The sequence below is a fragment of the Nicotiana tabacum genome, chromosome 12, assembly GCF_000715075.1.
Source record: "Nicotiana tabacum cultivar K326 chromosome 12, ASM71507v2, whole genome shotgun sequence".
Classification (NCBI taxonomy): Eukaryota; Viridiplantae; Streptophyta; class Magnoliopsida; order Solanales; family Solanaceae; genus Nicotiana; species Nicotiana tabacum.
The window spans coordinates 51,483,628-51,506,767 of record NC_134091.1 but is presented as its reverse complement, the minus strand read 5'-3'; the positions used below and the strand labels follow the sequence as shown (position 1 = coordinate 51,506,767).

The following is a 23,140-nucleotide window of genomic DNA, read 5'->3' as shown; positions in this document are numbered from 1 at the left end:
AGAAATTGAGTCTCTCCACAAAAATGGTACTTGGTCTCTTGTGAAGCTGCCATCAGGAAAAAGAATTGTTGGTTGCAAATGGGTCTTCAAGAAAAAGGATGGCATTCCAGGGGTTGAAGAAGCGAGGTATAAGGCACGATTAGTTGCAAAGGGCTATAGTCAGATACAAGGAGTTGATTTTAATGATACTTTCTCACCTGTTGTTAAACATAGCTCTATTCGTGTCTTGCTTGCCTTCGTTGCCATGTATAATTTGGAATTAGAACAACTTGATGTTAAGACAGCTTTCTTACATGGCGAACTTGAGGAACAAATATACATGCATCAACCCGAAGGATTTGAAATTCAAGGAAAAGAAGATCATGTTTGCTTGTTGAAGAAATCCTTGTACGGATTAAAGCAGTCTCCAAGGCAATGGTATAAAAGGTTTGATTCTTTTATGTTGGGTCATGGTTATTCGAGGAGCATGTATGATAGTTGTGTTTACTTCCGGAAGTTAAATGATGGTTCATTTGTGTACCTATTATTATATGTTGATGACATGCTCATTGCTGCTAAGGATTTAACAGAAATTCACAATTTGAAAAGTCAGCTGAAAAGTGAATTTGAGATGAAAGATTTGGGAGCAGCTAAGAAAATCTTTGGCATGGAGATCAAAAGAGATCGAAAAGCCAACAGGCTATTTCTGACTCAGAAGAAGTACTTGGAGAAAGTTTTGGAGAGGTTTGGCATGAAAGATGCTAAACCAGTTAGTACCCCTCTTGCTGCTCATTTTAAGTTATCAGCTGCTCAGTTCCCGCAGTCAGAGGAAGAAGAGAGGTACATGGCACAGGTTCCTTATTCCAGTGCAGTCGGCAGTATTATGTATGCAATGGTTTGTACACGTCCAGACATTTCACAAGCAGTGAGCGTGGTAAGCCGGTATATGGCTTGCCCTGGTAAAGCACATTGGCATGCTGTGAAATGGATTCTCAGATACTTGCGAGGTACTTCAAACACATGTTTGGAGTTTGGGAGAAATACTAACACTTTGGTTGGTTTTGTAGACTCAGATTATGCAGGTGATCTTGACAAAAGAAGATCACTGACAGGCTATGTATTTTGCATCGGTGGTTGCGCTATTAGTTGGAAAGCTACATTACAACATGTAGTAGCTTTATCTACTACCGAAGCAGAATATATGGCAGTGACCGAGGCGATCAAAGAAGCTTTATGGTTGAAGGGTCTATTTGCGGAACTCAGTTTACACCAAGGTGGTATTACCATTTTCTGTGATAGTCAAAGTGCCATTCACTTGACTAAAGATCAAATGTATCATGAGAGGACGAAGCACATTGATATAAAGTATCATTTCATCCGAGAAACCATTGCTGAAAGAAAAGTCTCTGTTCAGAAGATCAACACTAGAGACAATCCTGCTGACATGTTCACAAAACCTCTTCCAGTGTCCAAGTTCAAGCTTTGCCTGAACTTGATTGACATTTATGAAGAATGATTTTGCCCATTGGGGTTTTTGCGGAGAAGGTGGAGCAAATTTACTATATATAAGCCGAAATTAGGCCAAGGTGGAGATTTGTAATATGGCCAAATTTTTTATGACATTTGCCATGACATAATATCCATTATAACAAATTTGTGGTTCATGACATTTGCCATGACATAATATCCATTATAACAAATTTATGGATCATGACATTTGCCATGACATAATATCCATTATTAGGCCAAGGATTTCTTGCTATAAATAGAGGAGTTTCTCCTCATTTGAAAACACACCAATTCAAGAGCTTTTCACTCTTGTCTTTCCTTCTCCTCCTTTATTTCATTATAGAGTATTTTGTAAGAGAGTGAGTATTGGGAAACACTTGTGTGAACCCTTTCTTTGGAGTGATCTTGTGAGGTTATTCTCTTGGGGAATTTGGGATTAATTAGAGTATTTACTCTAATTTTGTACTCTCTTTTGTATTCTTATTGGTATAGTAAAATTGCTCCTCTCCGCTTGTGGACGTAGGTCACCTTGACCGAACCACGTTAAATTTGTGTTTTCTTTATATTCTTTAATTGCCGTTATTATCAACTTCCATTGTCTTTGTTATTGTCATTATACCGTTGTTTGGCTAAATTCCGCACTACCCGGGTAACCGATCCTAACATTGTCATTAAGTTATTTGATGCTCTAACAGTGACTCTTCTACTATAAAATTTAAAAAGGTATACAAATTATAGTAAACAAATGAGTATAAATTAATAAGGCAAAATAGTCCAATTATATTTTTTACATTAATGATAATGAGTTAACAAAATTATTATAAAGTAATCAGAATAAGAAAACTAAACATAATATGCGTAAACCACAACTGAGTCATATTTCCGGTATAAAATATAAAATTCAGGTGATATCTCGGGCTGTAACCTCGTTAGTCAAGCACAGAAAATTTCTAATACTAAGATATGAAATATGGGAGATTATACTAGGGACAGGACGTATTTAATGACGATATGGACTCGAGTGAAGCTTCCCTTCCTATTCCTTTCACCTTATTTCACCCCGAGAAAAATATTTGTAATAATCAGTGAACTATCTTCTTTTTTCTCTGTTAAGTTGGTGAGATATTCAAAGAGTAGACACAAAAATATTCACCTCCATTCCAACCAAACTTGTGGGGCAAGTATTTGTCCTTTCTCTATGCCCCAACCCCTCAATCCCTCTCCCAATCCACAATTGGCGTCAACTTCAACTATCTTTACTAACATTGCAGCCGGCCCCAACTATTTAATGTTTTCCTATAATTAAATGTCTGGATTTGTTTGTACACATCTTAACTATTCTACTGGATACTTATTATTTTCTTCGTTTCAGTTTACGTGAACCTATTTTATTTTTGGTCCGTTTCAAAAAGAATATAACCCCTTTCTGAATTTGAAAACAATTTAGCTTAAACTTACAATTCTACCCTTAATGAGAACTTTTATAACCACACAAATATTCTAGCCTCTTTTTGACTTGTTTAGGACCATAAATTCCAAAAGTTTTTCATTTTTTTCTTAAACTCCGTGCCCAATCAAACAGGTTCACATAAATTGAAACGGACGGAGTACTTTTTATCAGTATAGAGATTAGGTAACTCTAGCTACCTAGACTTAAGTAGATGAGAAAAAATTATCCTACATTATTTTACCTCTACAAAAATTGAACCTTGATCTCTCATAATTTTTATCGGATATAGTACATCCTTGGGTGCAGCCGTCTCCAACTATTCATGCAACCTACAAATTAAGCTATGATATCTTACCCCCTTCCCCTTCTTTCTCTTGTTCTGGAAGGGGGTGTGGGCCCCTCATGGGATAGGCTCCCTACTAGTAAACGAACACACGCTTGTATAGTACACGTCTTAGCATGCTCTTATATACCCAAACATTTCAAAACTTGAGCAAAAAATTCCAAGTGTCACAAGTTTTGATACACACTTGACACTGTTTATTCCAACAGAAAAACGAATGGCTTCTTGGTTTGAAAGACACAAACTGCAGAAACCCAAAGAAGTAGAAACTCCTCCAAGAAATTACAAGAATAGAGAAAAGAAGCCAAAAAGCTTTGATGAATCCATCTTGATACCCCAAAAATCTCCAACAACTTTTGCAGCTATTAATGGTTACTCTTCCTTATCTTCTGTTTCCCATTCCTACACATACACAAATGAAAAGAAACCTCATCCTCTTCCTTTGCCTTTGCCATTGGATTCACCTCATTTCTCTACAAGATCAAGTAGTGGATCTTCCTCTACTTCATCTGATCAGTTCAATGATGATGAAGAAGAACAAGCTCAAGATCACTTGTCATTTAGTCCATTCAGGTTTGTTGAATCTTTCCTCTTATTATTGCCTTTTTCTGTAAAAGGGTAAATTATCTTTCTTCTTCTTTTTCCTTCTTTCATTTCATGGTTTAGGGAACAGGATGTTTTAACATGTTATAAAACACTGCACAGGAATAAGTACAATGATTGGACAAGAACTTCAAATGAGAGTTCAAAGTCTACCTCGCCAACATATCCATTGTTATGGGGAAAGATTTTGGATTCTCCAAATGGAAAACAAGAAAGTTGTAATCATCCGCGCCATCCTCTTCCTCTTCCTCCTCCACCAAATTCTTCTGCTAAATCAGTAGGGCAAGCTCTCGAGTCCAAATGGAAGAAAGGAAGGTTGTTAGGAAGAGGAATATTTGGGCATGTCTATGCTGGATTTAATAGGTATCTCATGACTTCCACTCATCCTATTTTACATCTTTGATCTTTCTGAATTGAAGTTCTATCCTTGATAGTGTAAATAATAGCCAATAATATTTATTCAATATGGTCGCTAATAAGGTAACTAAACAATATATCTTTATGATAATTTTTAATTGTACCCTAATAAAATTAATTAAATTGTTATAATAAGTTAAATTATGTTAATCGTGTAAAAATCTATACGATGCCAAGGTATATGATTTAAATATTTTCATGTTTATGTTCTTTATTGGTAGTACCAATTTAGTAGAATAGCTCTTGTCTCATCGGCCCGGACTCATCAAAGATAATGTTACTGCCTCATCCTACTTTGTGTACCGGGCTGCCCTTTACTGTCCACAATTGTTCTATTGGTCATTTTCCTTCCGTAACTTATGCCGGTTGTTGTCATAAACCATAATTCAGAGGTCTGTCCGAAAGTGGTCCATTTCTCAAAGATAATAAGTATTCCCTCTGTTTCAATTTATGTGAACCCATTTGATTGGGCACGGAGTTTAAGAAAAGATAGAAGACTTTTGAATTTGTGGTGTAAAATGAGGCACATATATTTTGTGTGGCTATAAATCATTGCATAAAGGTAAATTGTTTCCAAATAGGGAAAGAGGTCATTCTTTTTTGCGCGGACTAAAAAGAAAATAGGTTCACGTAAATTGAAATGGAGGGATTAATAAATAACAAGAGCTAAGAAAAGAAAGAAACAAAAGAAATATCAAAGAAAGTGAGACCTCACTAATAGCTGTAACTTTGTTTCTGCAACAGTGATAATGGACAAATGTGTGCTATAAAGGAAGTAAGAACCGTCTCCAATGACATAACATCAAAAGAACGGCTGACTCAGGTCTGTATATTTTATACTCACACAAGCAATTTTAGGTGGTCTTTCATGTTTTTTTATCAAATCTGAATGACTGATAATAAGCTAGTAATTTCTTGGTTAAACAGGAGATCACATTGCTCAGTCAATTCTCCCATCCAAACATTGTACAATACTATGGAAGTGAATTGGTATGACCCCTTTTGTGTTTTTTCTTTGAAGAAGCAAAAGCAAATGGTTTTTTTCATATTATAATGAAGTAAAAATAAACCAAGTGATAATTGACAATCTTGTTACAGAGAGGAGACAAATTGTCTCTCTACTTGGAGTATGTTCCTGGAGGATCAATTCTCAAACTACTTCAAGAATATGGTCCTTTTGAAGAACAAATTATCAGCAGCTACACTCGAAAAATTCTCTCTGGATTAATCTTCTTACACGAGAGAAACATCGCACACAGGTAAAAGTTATATATAGCTAGTTGATATTATCAGAAGAATTTTTGTTCTGTCAAGATCAATATATTCTCCGTTTTTGTTACTTGGCAGAGATATTAAAGGAGCAAACATACTAGTAAATGCTAAAGGTGAAATCAAGCTTGCAGACTTTGGAATGGCTAAACATGTATGTATCCAGCAGCAATATATGAACCAAAAGCGTAACGATTTTTAGTTGATTTCCATTCTATAAAAAGGATATATTAATTCATGTTTATATTTGGTTTTCCAATCTCAGATAAACACATGTTCTTTGATGACTTCTTTCAAAGGAAATTCAAATTGGATGGCTCCAGAGGTAATTTTCTCAAGAATTTGTTAAATGGTTTATTCCAACATCTTTTTCTCTGTTTCTTATTTCCTGAAACCTTTCTTGTTTCCAAATATTATATCAGGTAGTACAGGATGCAGGATGTTCCAGTGTTGCTGTAGATATTTGGAGCCTAGGTTGTACTGTTCTTGAAATGGCAACAGCTAAACCTCCATGGGGCCAATATGAAGTATGACATATTCCCTTACTCCTAAAATGAAACTACCCAAAGAGAATGCAAAGACTGACAAAAATCTGAACTTAATTTTTTGGCTAGTTGGATAAGGGGAATACACACGTCATTTCTAGTTGTTTCGCAACCAAAACAATGAGAATTGTATCTCAACTTTCATTTTTAACAGTTCCGTTTCTCTTTTAGAGAATTTCTGCTCAAATATCGGGGTTGTCTGAAAGGATAATATTATGGATCATGATATAACTGGATTGTGCAAATCTTTTACTGTATCAGTTGAGACTGATATGTCTTATGTGGGATTAACAGGCAGCTGCATTATTCAAACTGGCACATGGTAAAGACAGTCCTGAAATTCCCAGAAACCTCTCAGATAATGCAAAGAATTTTCTGAAACTTTGCCTGCAGAAGAACCCAAGTCGCCGGCTGACAGCTGCTCAGCTGCTACATCATCCATTTGTTCAGCAGTAGTGGTGAGAATAGTAGGTCACACCCCATCTTAATGAGAATCCATCACTAATCAGCCAATTTAACGGTATGACTGGAACTTCTTGGTTCTGTATTTTTGAACGTAAGAAAGTAGGACAGGATTGGTAATGTTTGCGAACGTGTTGCAGGTTACAGACACCATTACACGACTGAACAAGTTGCTCGCTTGGATCTTGAAGACAGGTTGAGCAAGACGATAATGAACAAGAGTTGCTATTCAAACTATAGCAAGATGGGAAGGAAATCGATTGGAGAAATGAGCCTCAAGAACTAAGCCAAGACATAACAATATGAGCTAGTCGCTGGTGTCAAATTTAAACAGGAGATATCTTCCCACCACATACGACCCAAAAAGCGGAAAAGAGAGTGCCTTTTGAAGCGCCAGTCGCGTAAGTGACAGGAACAGGCCAAGTCAAAAAACCTTGATATTCATATCAACAAAAGAAAAGCGCCAGGTGCACCCCTCGGTCGGATCATCCAATTCGCTCCAACAACCATGGATCTTTGGTCAAAACGGCAACCCTTTGGTTCGGTTTGGAGAAGTGGGTGAAAGATGTATATCCCCGCCAGAGCATCAGTTGAGATAAATTCACCCTCGTGGTGGCATCACTTGCTCAGTTCCACTCAATTCAATCATGGATGACAATAAAATTCTCATTTTAGACGTATAGCAATCTAAACTCGATCATTATCAAGAATTGTACAAGCTTAGTTCACTAGCTAGGATATACCAGATGGTATTAACAATAATCATTGTACAAGCTTAGTTCAATCCAACAATTACTGGTCAAAACGAAAACCAGTTCATGTACAATAAAGCACCACAATATACCTGTTAGCCAAACAAAATACCTCACAGATTTCTTAACAAAAATTCGGCCACTATCAATGCATAACACAACATGCCTCACTTGTGCAGTATCAGTCCTGACCATTAGCAACAGTTGCATCAAAACCTGCGGAAAATCAACAGTGTAACTTTTAGTAATTATATTGTTGGAAAAATGAAAAAAGGGGGGAAGGGGGACAAGAAGATCAAAATATGTACTGAAATATAAGCTTACAATTTACTATGGCTCAACTTAATGCAGATAATGGGGACCATTTATGCACTATTATCTACCGTGTTACATTACAACAACCAAGAGTCATTCTGCATAAGGAATCCTCTTAGCAGAAAGATAAATTCTAGCTTGAGGAACCATTATCAATATGATTTAGACCATAATCTGGTCATTAAGCCTCAGCTCTAACATTGTAGTATTCTGTCCACTGCAGCAGCCTACATGTAGCACATCAATGTAGAAGATAGATTAATGGCTAGTCTGAATAAAACAGCCCTCTGTTATGATTGGAGATCATGGAATGATGCCTATGCCTTCTCCGCAACATCAGATATATCATTAGATATTTTCAGTACCAGTATAGACACCAGATTCAAAAACACATTACTCAAGATTACTGGGAGGCATCAACATAAAGGCATTTTGTGCACACAAAGAGGAGCAGAGACAAGAGAGAGATATAGATAGTCTTTTTTCACCTTTTATCAATTGTTAAATATAATAAAATTCAAAACAATCAGACTCATTGGTAAATTTTCTTTACCAGCATTTCTCTAAATTATTTTTCCTTCCAAGTTTCTAGGTAGAATATATGTCTTCAATCATATCAAATGCAGGTTGTCGCTAAGGAAAATTGTACCAACCTTAAAAAGAATATTCTTTAAGATCAGCCTTCGAGTCTCCAAGTTCCAGGTCTGCCATACATTCTTCCACTGTAAGTGGAGGGAGTTGCCTAGTTTTTCGCCTAAGATTATGCTTATGCCAGTCACTCTTAAAATGCTCTCTGTATTCTTTTGAATCTCCTACAACAGTGTTGCAAGTAGTGCACTTGTTCAGTTTTACTTCGCCCTCGGAACTCCCAGTTTTGGCAGGTTTGTTCAGTTTTTCTTCTCCCCTAGAATTGCCACTTTCTGAAGAAATGGTCTGCTTTTGCATTTTCTCACTCAGCTGAAGGACTGAACCTGTAGAATCCTTCCGTAAACTCGATGGCTCGTCCTCGTGATCATCGTACTGATCAACAAAGGTATCTCCTTCCACATGTACATTGACTGCAAGAATTTCCAACCTCCCCTGTAAATTCCTGATCAAGGCATCACAGTCCCGGAAAAGACTAGGTTCAATCTCACAAATCTGAAACACAACAAGTAGACGGGTAGTTAATTACCACGAAACAAACAAATGCAACTGTGCTAGTTAAGAGCGCATGAGAGCAAGCTTGTCCACTCAGTCAAAGATATTAAACTGCAGTTTTGACCTAAGCATACCATGCAAAATTAGTTTGCCCACCTCAAAGCATTCATATTCTCATCACTCATTAGTTTGGTGAAACCAGGATTCAAAAGGTTCCTCCACTTCTTATTAATGGATGACACCATTCGACTTGTACAGATGGCAGAAACTGTGCTTGCTCAAGTTCATTAAGCTTTAGAATAAATGAAATGGTATTTTCATGAATGAAGCTCAAGTTGGGTTCAAAGGAGAGGAATAATAAAGGAAGAAAAAGTGAGACCTAACAACTACTCTTGACGCCTCCTGCTTCTATTGATAAGCAAGAATACAGGGAGCAGTGTTTTTTCCAAGAGAAAAGCCTAATGAAACGACGAGGCACATGGGGCTTCAACTGAAAAGCGAAAAGCTGAGCACACAATCTATTAAAACTACAATAACTCTAATACTAACTCAAGAACTCAATTACACATTAATAGAATGTAATCGCAACAAGGCCCCAAAGAGGTAACTTCAATGCAAAAAACATTTTTATTTTCGATTAATCAACATAAAAAAATCATTTGCAACATTCAAATTTGTATTTAATTGGTTTAGAACCATAATAACAAAGTAGAAAATCCTTTCCAAAAAGAGTAACAAAGTAGAAAAAGAGAAGACTAACAAAAGTAGCAGATGAAAAGAACTTGCATACTAAGCAGAAGAAAAAGAAAAGAAACATTAGTGTTTGAAGAAGAGAAAGAAGAAAGAAATATTAAAAGGAGCAAAGAAACAACTAGTAGAATATATTTAAAAAATACAATCATTCAATATCGTAATTTTCATTGGCAATCATGAGAAACAAAAATATGGATGGTATGGCCTTACACTAGTTTGGGTTCGCCATCAAAGGTGATAGTGCTATAACACATCAAAATGCCTATTCATAGTGAGTGTAAAAATTCAATGCAATGTGATAACTTTGACCCCACTATAACAAGCATTTCTGATTGCATTCAAGAGCTGATCTTTAACCTACTATTCGGCTAACTCGGTTATATTACATTGGTAGCAACACATTTTTTTCACAGGATGCTTGCGCAGGCAAAGACACAACTGTAAACCAGAAAAGTTACCTGCTGTGGCTCGTAGGATGTAACAACCAGAAATGGCAGAAGGAAAAGAAAGAAAATGAGGTTAGGGCTTTTAGTGAGAGAAGAATACTTAGGAGAATACAATAACATGTAAGGGATAATAAGGTGATCTACTTGGTCAAACCAAAATAGCTTTAAAGCTACAAAGCCATAAGTTGGGAATATCCTACTCACGCCTTTTGGTTTATTTTGGATGGTCTTGGCTTAAAAGCACTTGTGGTGTCTGCCAAACACAAAAATAAGCCAAAAAGTGCTTTTAAGCTGGTTTGACCAGCTTTTAAGCCAATTCAAACACCCTCATACTCACTGTTTAGGTCATATTTAATGAAACTGGCTTTTAAAGTCAACTTGGATCAATGGCCTTCACGGCTTCACCATAAAAGAATAACAAAATGTTCATCCGGAAATGTAACTCTAACAACCAAGGTCCTGAATAGATTAACGATATTGCAACTAATTATTACCACAAACGACTATGCACAGACCTGACTGAACAATTCCTAAGATATTCTAAGCCGTTGACAAGTTTCAATAAGCTTTAGCCTTTGTAAACCAACTGTTAATGAAAGACATTCAACATTCATCTTTGATCTATAAGAAAGAACAGAACCTAATATTTATGTCTACCAAGTATCACTAACACATGTTGTTAAATAGAATCAACCACATGGATATTATGCTGCAACAAAAGCAATTATTAAATTATTTAACAACTGACAGTTAATTAAGAGAAGACAAGAGAAAGTGCATGCGCATTGAACAATTTCCAGCAATGCTGGGGCACTAAATGATTTAACAACTGACAGTTAATGAAGTTGGCCACGTCATTCAAGGACCGAGAATCTGAACTAATGAAACAGGATGATAACTTCTTCTTTTTTTATCATGGTAAGAAGAAAAAGGATGATAACTGATAACATGAACAACCTAAAAGATCTCATACAACATCGTTGACACCCACAAATACATATAACCGGAAGTCAAGAGAATGAGACACAAAAGGGCATGAGAAATGGATTAAATCTGATACGTGTTTTTTTTCTTACCTCGAGCTTTCAGATCTCTCTCTCTTCGAATCCCTAATGTATTTTTTGTGCTCAGCTGTTCCTTCTAATTGATCTCACTTTCAAAGGTGAATTTGAATTAAGTGGATGGAGATGACTCATCAATGCTACCACAGTTGATTGATTATAAATTATTTAAAATCACACAAAGCATAAGGGAAGTAGATGCATTTACTTCTGAGGTATATCAGATTCCTGTCAAGCTCATAGGATTAAAAGAATGTGCACTTGGGATATCAGATGCCTGTATTTCCAACAGAAAGAGATGGGATCTCAAATTCTATAGAAATCACTAGTCTTAGCTCCAGGACAGATATATTTAGAATGAAATATTTCGGTGCAAGTATTATTTATTGTTCAATTTCTTTAATATTCTGAAGGTAGGAGAGCATTTGGATAAAGATAACATCCAAGAATAATTAGTACAGTATGAGGCGTCAAATGTAGATGTCACTTACTATGGAGTGCTGACTTCCAAATTCTTCTCTTGACACAATGGAGGCATTCCATTCCTTCAGCTTGTCCAACACGGAAGGGCTCCTCTGTTCCGGTACATGTATCCTCAGCCTCATGGGAGCCCGTTTAATGGGGTAGTGCTTTTGAAGCTCCCGGATGACCTCTAGTGCCTGCAGAAGTTAATAAACAATTTGCAGGATATTAAACCTAAACAACTAAAATAACGAGTTTGAAATCCTAGCAAGAATAAGTATAGCTGTTACCTGTTTCTTTGAGCTGCTATTTGGATCAACAGCAAAATGGATTTCATGCATCAGCCGCTCAATCATGCTAATTGTATATGGACGCTGAGTTTCAGGATTGATTGTCTTCTGCATAACTATAGTAGTAATATCCCTGAACTGACTTGAAAACTGTGATTCCCTCTCCTTTCCTGCAACTTGCAGCTCTCCTTTGTCCAAAATCTACAACATAGGAAACATTTTCTACATATATAACCATCGAATCTTTCTCAGCTATCCCCAAGCGAAAAACAAAGAGTTCAAGAGGGGTGGAGAGTAGGGTGAAATATGAAATGCTATTTAGTGGCACTTATTTAAGCAGCTCACGTTACTAGATATGCTCAAACAACTTAATGGATAATCCATAACTGCTTGAGTGATGTATCTAATGTAATGTGTAAGAACAGTTTAAATGATTAAACCATAGGAAGGGCCCTTTCTATATCCGACAAATCACAAGGAGCGGCGGAGCTACCCTTGTCCAAGGGGAGTCAATTGACCCCTTTGCTGGAAATTACAGCCTAGATAGGTCCAAAGATTTTTTATTGATACATGCTATATGTTGAATCCCCTTGGCTTATTTACTTCTTTATATTTTGACTCTCCTTAGTGAAAGTTACTTCTTTATATTTTGACTCTCCTTAGTGAAAGTTCTGGCTCCGCCACTGGTCGCAAGTTCTGAAGTTTGTGACATACCAATCAGTTTACATGAATAAATACTTTCAGTGTTCTAGGGAAAATAAGCATGCGATTTAGTGCAAGTTATTTAAGCAATTTACATGTTAGGCATGATTAAACCCACTACCTTCATTATATGTTAGGAAACAAAAGATGGAAAAATACAAACCTCCAGGCAGATTTTGGACTGATCATCAGTTCCAAAAGCAGCAATCAAATCTTTAGACTTAGCAAGTACACCCTTTGACACATTTGAGTATACAGTTTGTGACTGCAACACTTCATCCAAGTCTTTCTCTCTACACCACAAATAAACTTCCAATTTCAAACTAATAATTCTATTTTGTTTCTAAACATACAAACTTTAATTACAAGGTCATAAAAAGAAAGAGGAAAAAAGAAAACTTACACGCCAGAACGCCACGAGAGGACTTTATTCTTATAACAGGCGATTTCGAACCGGTTACCGTGCTTCTTGAGACGCACAACGGCGACATTCGTAAGTCGCTTTTGGCCTATCGGCTGTACCAGTGTTTTCGACATCTCTATCGTATTTGCTTCTATTTCGTCTGTGCTTCTGGTAAGTTCGTCGAGGCTTTGTTTCGGAAAAGGGCAAAAACGGCCGCGGAAAGGAGAAGAGTTTTCTTTCAAGTTAATCCCCCAATTTGCACATATTCATGTAGGTGTCATTGCACAATTAGTAACTAATTAGAGATGTCTTCCCTCTTTAGTCACTACTTAAAATATATTTACTCTTTAGTCAATACTTAATAAATCTTTATCCGTCTGGACGAAAACACTCTTATGTTATACATAGGTGTTGTGTAAAATATTAAGGGCATGGGGTGTCCTTTAACTTCATGAATGTTGTATAAATATTAAGGACAAGGTGTCCTGTATTTGTACCTTCAGTTGTTAAACTTTAGGATATCATATCCTTAACTTCATATGTGTAATGTAATGTTAAGTACATGGTGTCCTTAACTTCATGTGTGCAGTGAAAATGTTAAGGACATAATGTCTTTAACTTGTATTTGCACCTTCTCTTGTTAAACTTTAGGACCTCGTATCATTAACTTCATATGTGCAGTGTAAATGTTAAGAATATGGTGTCCTTAATTTCATGTGTGCAGTGTAAATATTAAGGACATAGTGTCCTTAACTTTATGAGTGTTATGTAAATATTAAGGACATGGTGTCCTTAACTCATGAATGTTGTGTAAATATTAAGGACAAAGTGTCATGTATTTGCACCTTCCGTTGTTAAACTTTAGGACATCATGTCCTTAACTTCATATGTGTAGTGTAAATGTTAAGGACATGGCGTCATTAACTTCATGTGTGCAGTGTAAATGTTAAGGATGTCATGTCCTTAATATTTACACAGCACTCATGAATAAAGGGTAACAACGTCTTTTCGTATTAATTTTAATAGAGTAGTGGCTATTTTTGCTCAATATTAAAAATATTGGATAAAAACTAAATACCATGTTAAAAAATGGCTATCCCACGCCATTTCTACTATTCATGTACTAGTTACGTTTGGCATGTGGTGCATCCGGGCCCAATTATTAAATTTAAAATTTTCTTGTTATAGACAAATTAGTCAATGTACAAGTTTAAATTTTACCCAAAATCATTTTTCTTGCATAATGTGTTATTGCATTCTTGCCAAAAAATATATTCTCAGCTATTCGGTCATTATTAGTGTAGACAATAAATTTGCGTCAAAAAAATAATCGAGACCAAAAACTATTGCAACAATCATAGTATTTTATTTCAAATAATTTGAGCATTACAATCTATATGATTCCTCTCGTTCTTCTTTCCAATAGTAAATAAATTCAAGGGCCTTTGAGCTTGATCTTGAATCTATATTTGTTGTCACGAACGATGATTTTGAATTCAACTAGTACGAACTTTGATTTGAACTTGTACTCCTTGAACTTTGAATTGTTCTTCGTTCTTGAGCTTGAACTTGATTTCTTGAACTTGAGCTTGATTGCTTGAAGCTTGAAACTTGAAACTTGAAACTTGTAGAGAAATTTGAGGCGTTTGATCCACGAGCTCTCAAATAATATTTCAAAATCAATATTAAATTCTGACACGCCGACGATTTCATATTAGCGTGACTTCACCAAAACTTTTGTATCTTGATGTAGGAACGTCGAAATCACGAACCATTTGATTTCTTGGAAACTAAACTTCAAAATCTAAAACATATCCAAAATATAAATTTTAATTCCTTAAGGATAGTTTAGATAATACTTTGAAATCAACATTAAATTCTGACATATTGACGATTTCAGATTTGCGCGACTTTACCAAAACTTTTGTCTCTTAATGTAGGAACGTTGAAATCAAGAACTATTTAATTTCTTGGAAACTAAACTTAAAAATATAAAACATATCCAAAATATAAAATTTAATGCCTTAAGGATAGTTTCAGATAATATTTTGAATTTAACTTTAGTTTCTGATATGCCAACAGTTCCAAATTAGCGCGACTTTGCCAAAACTTTTATGTCTTGGTATGGAAGCCTCGAGATCGCAAGACGTTTTAGTTGCCAGAAATTGAAATTCAAGAGCTTCATTCTCACCAAATATCTTGGGGTCAAGTCTCACTGAATTTGAAACTGCGTGCCAGGTAATCCTCCTTCTTATACTTGTATTCCCTTCTGATGCCTCTCTTTCCTTCCCCTTTTTTTCTTAGGGGAGACGGCAGATTTTTAGACAAACAACCTTGAAGGTTTGGCAAACATGAAGACATAACAAATCTTTGGGCTTCAATGCAAATACTTAGTAGCCTCCTAAAAGACTATAATCATTCCAATTAAGATACTAATTTACCATAGAGATTTGCCCCCTTTAAATCAAATGGGATCCAAAGTTCAATACAAGAATGGTATCTTAGCCTGATTTTCAAGTGTTGATTGAATGGATTACATTCCATCATACTTCAATCGAACAATGATTGGGACACTATGTATCTTTTGAACTTATGCGACTGAACTTAGAATGAAACTCCAAGCTGCCTACGTACCTCGGTGAAGAGGATCAAGTCATACCGTAGTTCAGAATGGGTGAGTTTTTTTTTTTTTGTGTCCTAACTTTTGCCTAGGCCGCCTCTTTCGAGGTTTTCAACCTAGCAGACTCTTATTTTTTGGGTGGTGGGCCGTACACAGTTTAGACTCATGCGGGCAAGGAGTGTATGAGCATGCAGTTTAGGCTCGTGCGTCAAGGAGCGTTGCAACTTCAAGGATAATACTTCTTCAAAAACTTGCCATTGATAGGGCCAATTCTTATGCCATCTGTATCAACGAGCTTGTAATCCCCACTTGAGTAAGTTTCTTGTACGATATATGGCCCATCCCATTTTGAGGTGAACTTCCCTACAGGTTTATGAGAAGTAATAATGGGTCTTCGTACGCAAATGGCCAGGATGCAACAGTCGGGTGCAACACTTCGAGAGGCTGATGAATAAATTTTGCATGGAATTGGCAAGCCTTGCATCTTTGAGCATTGTCAAATATATCTTTTACCATTGTCGACCAATAGTATCCCATCCTTTTTATATGGAAATGGAGCTTTGGTCCAGACTGTTGTGATCCACATTACCCGAAAATGTGCTTCTTGCAAAGCTTGGAGTGCTTCATCTTCCCCTAAGCATCGCAAAAGTACTCTCTCAAAAGATCTTCTGTATAGAGTATCTTTGTAGTAAAGGAAGCGAGGTGCACGATGGCGAATTTCAGTCCTTCTCCTCATATTTTCTGAAAGTATCCTGCAGCTCAAGTAATCGATAATGGGTTGTCGTAATTCTTCCTTTTCAGCTTCGGAAACAGCGACAAGATGCTCGAGTTCATTTTCTTCACTTTCACCCTCATTTGGCAGCGACACTACCCATTTTTGTAATAAAGAAACTTGCGCTTGATCAGGCAGGGTTAACGATGAAGCTAGGGCAGCTAAAACATCAGCCTTCTTGTTTTCTTTCCTAGGCACATGTTGAATAGTCACATCACCGACCCACCCCATTTAATTTTTAGCATAATCATGATATAGGTGTATTTCAGGTTTCTTGACCTCGTAGCTATCCAAAAGCTGGTTGATCACTAATTGAGAGTTGCCAAATACTTACAATTGCAACTGCTTTATTTCGACAGCCATTTCAAGTCCAAAAATTAATGCTAGATACTCAACAACATTGTTGGAGCACAGTTGTGTCAACGTAAAAGAATAGGGCAGAACCTCACATTGAGAAGTGACAAATATTACGCCAGCACCAGCTCCCCCGCGATGTACAACACCATTAAAGTACATCTTCCATGGAGGGTGAACTCCAATGACCATTGCTTCTTCATCAGGTAGTTCGTTAGTTAGCTCTCAATCATCAGGCATAGGGTGATCTGCCAAGAAGTCCGCTAACGCTTGTCCTTTTATAACCTTTTTAGGGATGCACACAATCTCAAATTGTTGAAACTGGAGGTACCACCTTGCTAGTCGATCACTAAGTACAGGTTTTGACATCACGAACTTGATGGGATTTGCTTTAGAAATGAGACGAACGACATGAGCTTGAAAGTAGTGTTTTAACTTTTGGATTGAGAAGACTAGCGCCAAACATAACTTTTCGATTGGCGAATAATTCAGCTCATTTGGTGTCATCATCCTGCTCAAGTAGTAAAAGGAGTCTTCTTTCCCTTCACTATTATCTTGGGTCAACAACGCTCAAACATACCTTTCTTGTGATGAAATATATAGTATCAACGGCTTTCCAGGTATATGGGCTGTCAAAAATAGAGGCTTCATCAAGTAAGTTTTAATACTTTCAAAGACATTGCTACAAGCTTGGTCCCACTTGAAAGGAATGCCTTTGTTCATGAGGCGACTGAATAATTGGCACCTCCCAACTAGTCTTGAGATGAATCTCCTAAGGTATGCTAGCCTTCATTGCAGACTTTTTAATTCATGAATATCCCGAGGCTCAGGCATTTCAAAATGACATCCATTTTGGCTTGATCAATTTCGATCCTTCGATGTCGGACAATGAAACCCAGGAACTTTTCAGAAGTAACTTCAAAGGCATATTTCAATGGATTCATCCTAAGTTGGTACTTCTGAAGCAACTCATACACCATTCTCAAGTCTTTCAAGTGGTCACTCATCTTTCTTAATTTTACCACCAAGTCTTTAACATATCATTCAACATTCTTTGTGGAGAAGGTTATCAAAAATATTCCGCATAACTCTTTGATAAGTAGCACCAGCGTTCGTCAAGACAAAAGGCATTACCTTGTACCAATAAATACCCTTTGGGGTATGGAATGTAGTAAGCTTTTCATCTTTTGGCGCCATGCGAATTTGGTTATATCCCGAAGAATCATCCATGAATGACATTGCCTCGTACCCAGTGGTGGAATCAATCATAAGCTCTGGAATAGGAAGCGAAAATTCATCCTTAAGGCACATATTGTTGAGATCCCTAAAGTCAACACACACTTAAATTTGGCCATTCTTCTTTCTCACGTGAACAATACTTGAAACCAATGTTGGGTATTTAACTTCACGAATGAAGCCAACTTCAATGAGTTTGTTAACTTCACTTTCAATCAAGGGAACCAAATCCGGCCTAAAGCGCCTTTGGGCTTGCTTAACAGGATGAGCGTCATTCTTGACTGCAAGGTGATAGACTACTACTTTAGGGTTCAAGACAGGCATCTCTTTGTAACTCCAATAAAAGACATCCTTGAACTCCTTGAGTAACTTGATATAAGTGCTTTCTTCATAGACTGCTAGTAAAGCACTTAGGTAAGTGGGCCTTGGTTCTTCATTAGTGCCAAGGTTAACTTTTTTTAAGGCATCAATTGTTGTCTTCACTCCTTCTTTAAGTTCAGGCGTAGCGTCTTTTGCATCTTCATCTTCTTTAGGGTCCCCTTCGTTGAAGGATATGTGATAACGCAGTGAAACATCCTCCAATTTATCAACATCCTTCATTAGAGATGAAGCACCATACTTGCCTTGTGCAGTAACATGATACGAAGAACCCACACTTTCTTGAGGAGTGGACGATTTGAGGAGTGTCACCGAGTAGAAGATCTTCATTCGTGAACGTAACTTTTTCCTCACAAGCATTAACTTCTTGAGGAATGGACTCTATGAGATTTTCCATAGATGGTGCCAATGATATGTCATCACTTTTTTCTTTCCCTTTGTCAGCATGACAACAAGAGGCATCGATACCATCATGGGAAATCTTCGTGCGGAACCAACTTGGTAAGAACTCCTCCAAGGTCACTGGATGCCGTGGCTTTTGAGGGTGGTACACCTCCACTTTTGCTTTATTCAAATGCTTAACTGGAGTCCGTCTCTTTGGTCTTTTTACCATTATTTTCCTTGCTGGTTGTTCTATTGATTCTTTTCGTGGGCTCCTTTTGTGGCGCCTACGACGAGTCACCAATGTCCAACCTCAATCATCATCATGTTGATATACTTTGACTTTGTTATTCTCCAGTAATTCTTTATCTTTGATTTCTTTTAAACTGTATAGCTCATCTAGATTGAATGAGCCAAAGGTGATAGAGACTAGGTTCGCACCTGCCTTCTCCTCTTCAAGCACGATCTTCTTTTCATGGGCCAAGTCCATAACTTTGTCCTTAAAGAAAAATAATTTCTCAAGGTGATGACTCACAAGTCGATGATACCGACAATAATTTGGGTCATCAGTTTTCCCAGCTTCATTTGGCCGCTTCATCTCCGGGAGCTCAATGAGCTTTAACTCGAGGAGTTCTTCAAAAATTGCTAGCACATCAGAATCCAGAAATGGGTACTCTTTCTCTTGATTTTCTTTTAGAGTCAACTTTCTACTTGGCTTATCTTGATAAGAAGTGGATTTCATATTTTTCTTCTTGCTCACCTTCGTTGTGAACTTCACAAGTGATGTGTTGACATTCACAACTTCTTTGCTTTCAGACTTGGGTACAAACTTGGTCCATTTCCTGACTTCTTGCTTGTCGTTCCCTTTGCAAGGCTCATAGATGGGCAACCTTTCTTTTTCAGCGGAGGCCATGCTTAACTCCATGTCATGGGCACGAGTCGCAAGTTCTTCAAATGTGCTAGGCTTTATACCTTGCAAGATGTAGCACAGTCCCCAATGCATGCATTGAATGCACATATTTATGCCAGAAGCTTCACTAAGCTTGTCTTTGAAATTGAGGATTGCATTCCTCCAGTGATTGATAAAGTCGATAACTGGTTCACCCTTCTGTTGCCGAGTATTCATAAGTTCCACCATACTCACAGTGTGCCTTGTGCTATAAAGGCGATTAAGGAACTCTTGCTCTAGTTGATCCCAGCTATCAATAGATCCCACCTCGAGGTTTGTATACCAATCAAAAGTATTTTCTTTTAGCAAGCGTACAAACTTCTTGACAAGGTAATCTCCTTATGTCCTATGATTTTTGCATGTCTCAACTAAGTGTGCCACGTGTTGCTTTGGATTGCCTTTGCCATCAAACTGTTGAAACTTTATAGGTTGATAGCTAGCAGGCATCTTCAACATATCGATCTCTGCAGTATACGGCTTTGCGAATGTAAGAGAGGACTTGGCCGCAACTTCATACTTATTTTTAATAGTTCCTTCAATAAACTCTTTCAGTTGATCGATTGAAATTATCCCTTCAGATGAGACAGGGATAGGCTTAGCGGATGCTACTTGTCTTGGGGGAGAATCACTCTCTAGGACTTTGGGAGCTTGACAGGTGCATGGGTGGATTCTTCTTCCATCAATATTCCTACCCTGTCTGTTAGCTTGTCAATTCTAGTATCTTGATTTTGTATGCACTTGGTCAAGCTAGCGATCGCTTCCTTCAAGTTTTCCAATTGCTCCTCTACAAATAAAGTGTTTGTCACCATGGCTTGCATGATTGTTGCGGGCGATGGGGAGGATCCATCGCTTGAAATATCATCATCTTCCTTCACAATAGATTTCTTAGATCCGGAGAGGTCAAGTGATATTTAGCTTAAAGTATATATATTTATATGTATACCGCCTCATGTTTCACTCGTGTTTCGTGGATTTAGGATGTAAAATATGTTGATTTATATTAATTCGGGGTGTTTTTATATATAGGAATCATCCGAAAGCAATTGGTGGCGACATTAGAGCCAAAACGGATGAAAAAGGGAAAAGTTGGATTTTCGACGCCACAGGCAGCGCTCCATGCCACCAGTGGTGCCCTTGGCAGAAAGTTTCATAAGCCAGCACCAGGGCCAATGTAGGGAACTGGGTTGGACGTTGGCGACGTGATTTTATCCAAGTTTGCCCGAGACAAGGTTATTTCGGCCCTAGACCTAACCAACGCGTATAAAAGCACGATCTTAACTCTGAGAGGGGGGGGGGGATTTGTGGCTAGGATAGGAATATACCTAGTCACCATGCTTAATTAAATATCGTAATGTTAATATGTTCTTAATATATTGATTTCATAGGAATATAGGCGTTAATCTATTTTGAATAGGCAAGTAGTACTTCGGGAGAAGGCTGCGAGAGTAATTGTTCGATTAATTAGCAACCATGAGTGTATGGTATGAAATAAAGAGTTAAATAGAATATAATAGGATTGGTGAACCGATCACAACTCTGAAATATTTGTCTCTACTGAATACACAACAATCATTTTGTTGCTTGATAATTTAGTTACTACTTAGAATTATAATTTAGTATAATTAAACTCTTGAACTCGAATTGGCTCGACTGAATACAATCTTGGTGAATATAGTAGGTAGTTGATACAAGTCTTTGTGGGTTCGACACTCGACTTATCATTTTATTACTTGTACGGCCACGTATACTTGCGTGTGCGTTTGGGAGCAACAAGTTTTTGGCGCCGTTGTCGGGGACTTAAATATTGATTACTCTCTAGTTTTTGCTTTAATTGTTTATTTTGCCAAGTCTAACATTACTTGATTGTTGCTCTGCTCTTAGGAAACTTGATTGAATGTGAAGGGTCAGAAGCCAGGACAGACTTCAAGGCTTTGACCCCGAACCTGAGAGAACATTTCATAGGAGGTTGAGGGAAGTAAAGGACAGAAATAATCTTCAGACACTTGTTCAATTTCCTGTGAACATGGCAGATGAGCAACATATGGTTGTTCTGGAGGTGGCGATGCCCAGCATTGCTAATGTCCCCTCCAGCATTGTGAAGCCCAGAATCACTGGGCACTTTGAGCTGAAACAGAGCATGATCCAGCTACTTCATGCGAATGGGCAGTTTATGGGTCTTCCACACGAGGATCCACAACAGCATATCCTGAATTTTTTGGAGATTAGTGATACTTATATCACTAACTGGGTCACTCCAGACTATGTGAGGCTCACATTTTTCCCGTTCTCTTTGTTGGGCGAAGCAAAGCGATGGTTGAAGGCAGAACCAGCTTATTCTATTACATCATGGAATGATCTGGCAAGGAAAGTTTTGGCAAGGTTCTTCCATTTAGGCAAAACTAGAAAGATGAGAAGTGAGATAGTCGCCTTCAAACAGAAAGTTGGGGAGTCTTTATACTCAGCTTGGGAGAGGTTCAAGGGGCTTCTCAGAGACTATCCTCATCACAATCAGACAAGCCAAGTGTTAGCTCACACTTTCATAGAAGGGCTACATCCTGAGACAAAGATTATGGTAGATGCTGCAGTTGGAGGTCAAGTGTTGGAGAAAAGCTTTGATGAGATATATGTGTTATTGAACAAATTCTCCAAAAGCAATCCTGATTGGCAATAAGAGATAGGCAGACACACAGTGCAAAAATCTGCAAGGGTTCTTGAGTTAGTTGTGGTCTCTGCATTATCAGCGCAGATTTTCACATTGACCAACCAAGTCAATCAGATGACCTTGGTTATTAACAAGCAACAAGCTCAGCCAGTGCAATAGGTCCATATATTTTGTGAAGTCTGTGGAGAATGTCACATGAGCAATCTATGCCCAGCAAATCAGGAGTCTGTATATTTTATGCGTAATGCAAAGAGGCAAGGCAAATCAGTACGGGGACACTTACAATCCTAACTGGAGGAACCACCCAAACTTCTCTTGGGGTGAAAACCAAGGTGCTCAGAATCAGTACAGGCCACAAGCACCTCAACAACAATATAGACCACCTCAAGCTGAACAACATGCAAACTCGACAAGTCACCTTGGGGAAATGATGAAGAAATTGATGGCTGACCAGCAGGCCCAAACAGCCAAAATAATGAATAAAGTGATGGCTGACCAGCAGGCCCAAGCAGTAACGATGAGAAATTTGGAGTGACAAATGGGACAACTTGCTAGTGCCCAAAATACTCTACTAGTTGGGGCTCTTCCTAGTGATACCGAGCCTAATCCTAAAGCTCAAGTCAATGCGGTTACCTTATGAAATGGAAGAGTGTTAGAAGAAGTTCCAAAGAAAAAGAAGTATACGGCTAGTCTTGAAGGAGAATTAGTTCCCAAGACAATTGAGGAGAATAAGAAAGAGAATAAAGGATTAGAACCAATAATTGTGACAAGGCCACCGCCTCTGTTTCCACAATTGCAGAAGCAAAAAGATGATGTCAAGTACAAGAAATTCTTAGATATTTTGTGCCAAATGCGTGTGAATTTACCTTTGGTGGAAATTTTGCAGG

At 37.7% G+C, this 23,140-nt stretch overlaps 2 protein-coding genes and 1 non-coding gene across 3 annotated transcripts; 1 reads left to right on the top strand and 2 right to left on the bottom strand.

The window, feature by feature from the left end:
- The first annotated feature begins 3,425 nt into the window (after nucleotides 1-3,425).
- LOC107765447 (mitogen-activated protein kinase kinase kinase 3) lies at nucleotides 3,426-7,548 on the top strand. Its single transcript, XM_016584094.2, has 10 exons — nucleotides 3,426-3,854; nucleotides 3,987-4,247; nucleotides 5,046-5,124; nucleotides 5,229-5,291; nucleotides 5,400-5,560; nucleotides 5,649-5,724; nucleotides 5,836-5,895; nucleotides 5,993-6,097; nucleotides 6,410-6,635; nucleotides 6,718-7,548. Exons 1-9 carry the CDS (start codon nucleotides 3,499-3,501, stop codon nucleotides 6,569-6,571), a joined length of 1,323 nt encoding a protein of 440 aa, XP_016439580.1. The 5' UTR covers nucleotides 3,426-3,498; the 3' UTR covers nucleotides 6,572-6,635; nucleotides 6,718-7,548.
- Nucleotides 7,256-13,133, bottom strand: LOC107765448 (uncharacterized). The gene is made up of 6 exons (XM_016584095.2): nucleotides 12,902-13,133; nucleotides 12,662-12,791; nucleotides 11,797-11,997; nucleotides 11,536-11,703; nucleotides 8,298-8,784; nucleotides 7,256-7,545 (listed from the first exon to the last, which is right to left on the bottom strand). Exons 1-5 carry the CDS (start codon nucleotides 13,033-13,035, stop codon nucleotides 8,299-8,301), a joined length of 1,119 nt encoding a protein of 372 aa, XP_016439581.1. The 5' UTR covers nucleotides 13,036-13,133; the 3' UTR covers nucleotides 7,256-7,545; nucleotide 8,298.
- Nucleotides 13,134-21,995: 8,862 nt separating this feature from the next.
- Nucleotides 21,996-22,100, bottom strand: LOC142167701 (small nucleolar RNA R71). The gene has a single exon (XR_012697788.1). It is a non-coding gene; the product is annotated as a small nucleolar RNA R71 (small nucleolar RNA).
- Between the last annotated feature and the right edge of the window lie 1,040 nt (nucleotides 22,101-23,140).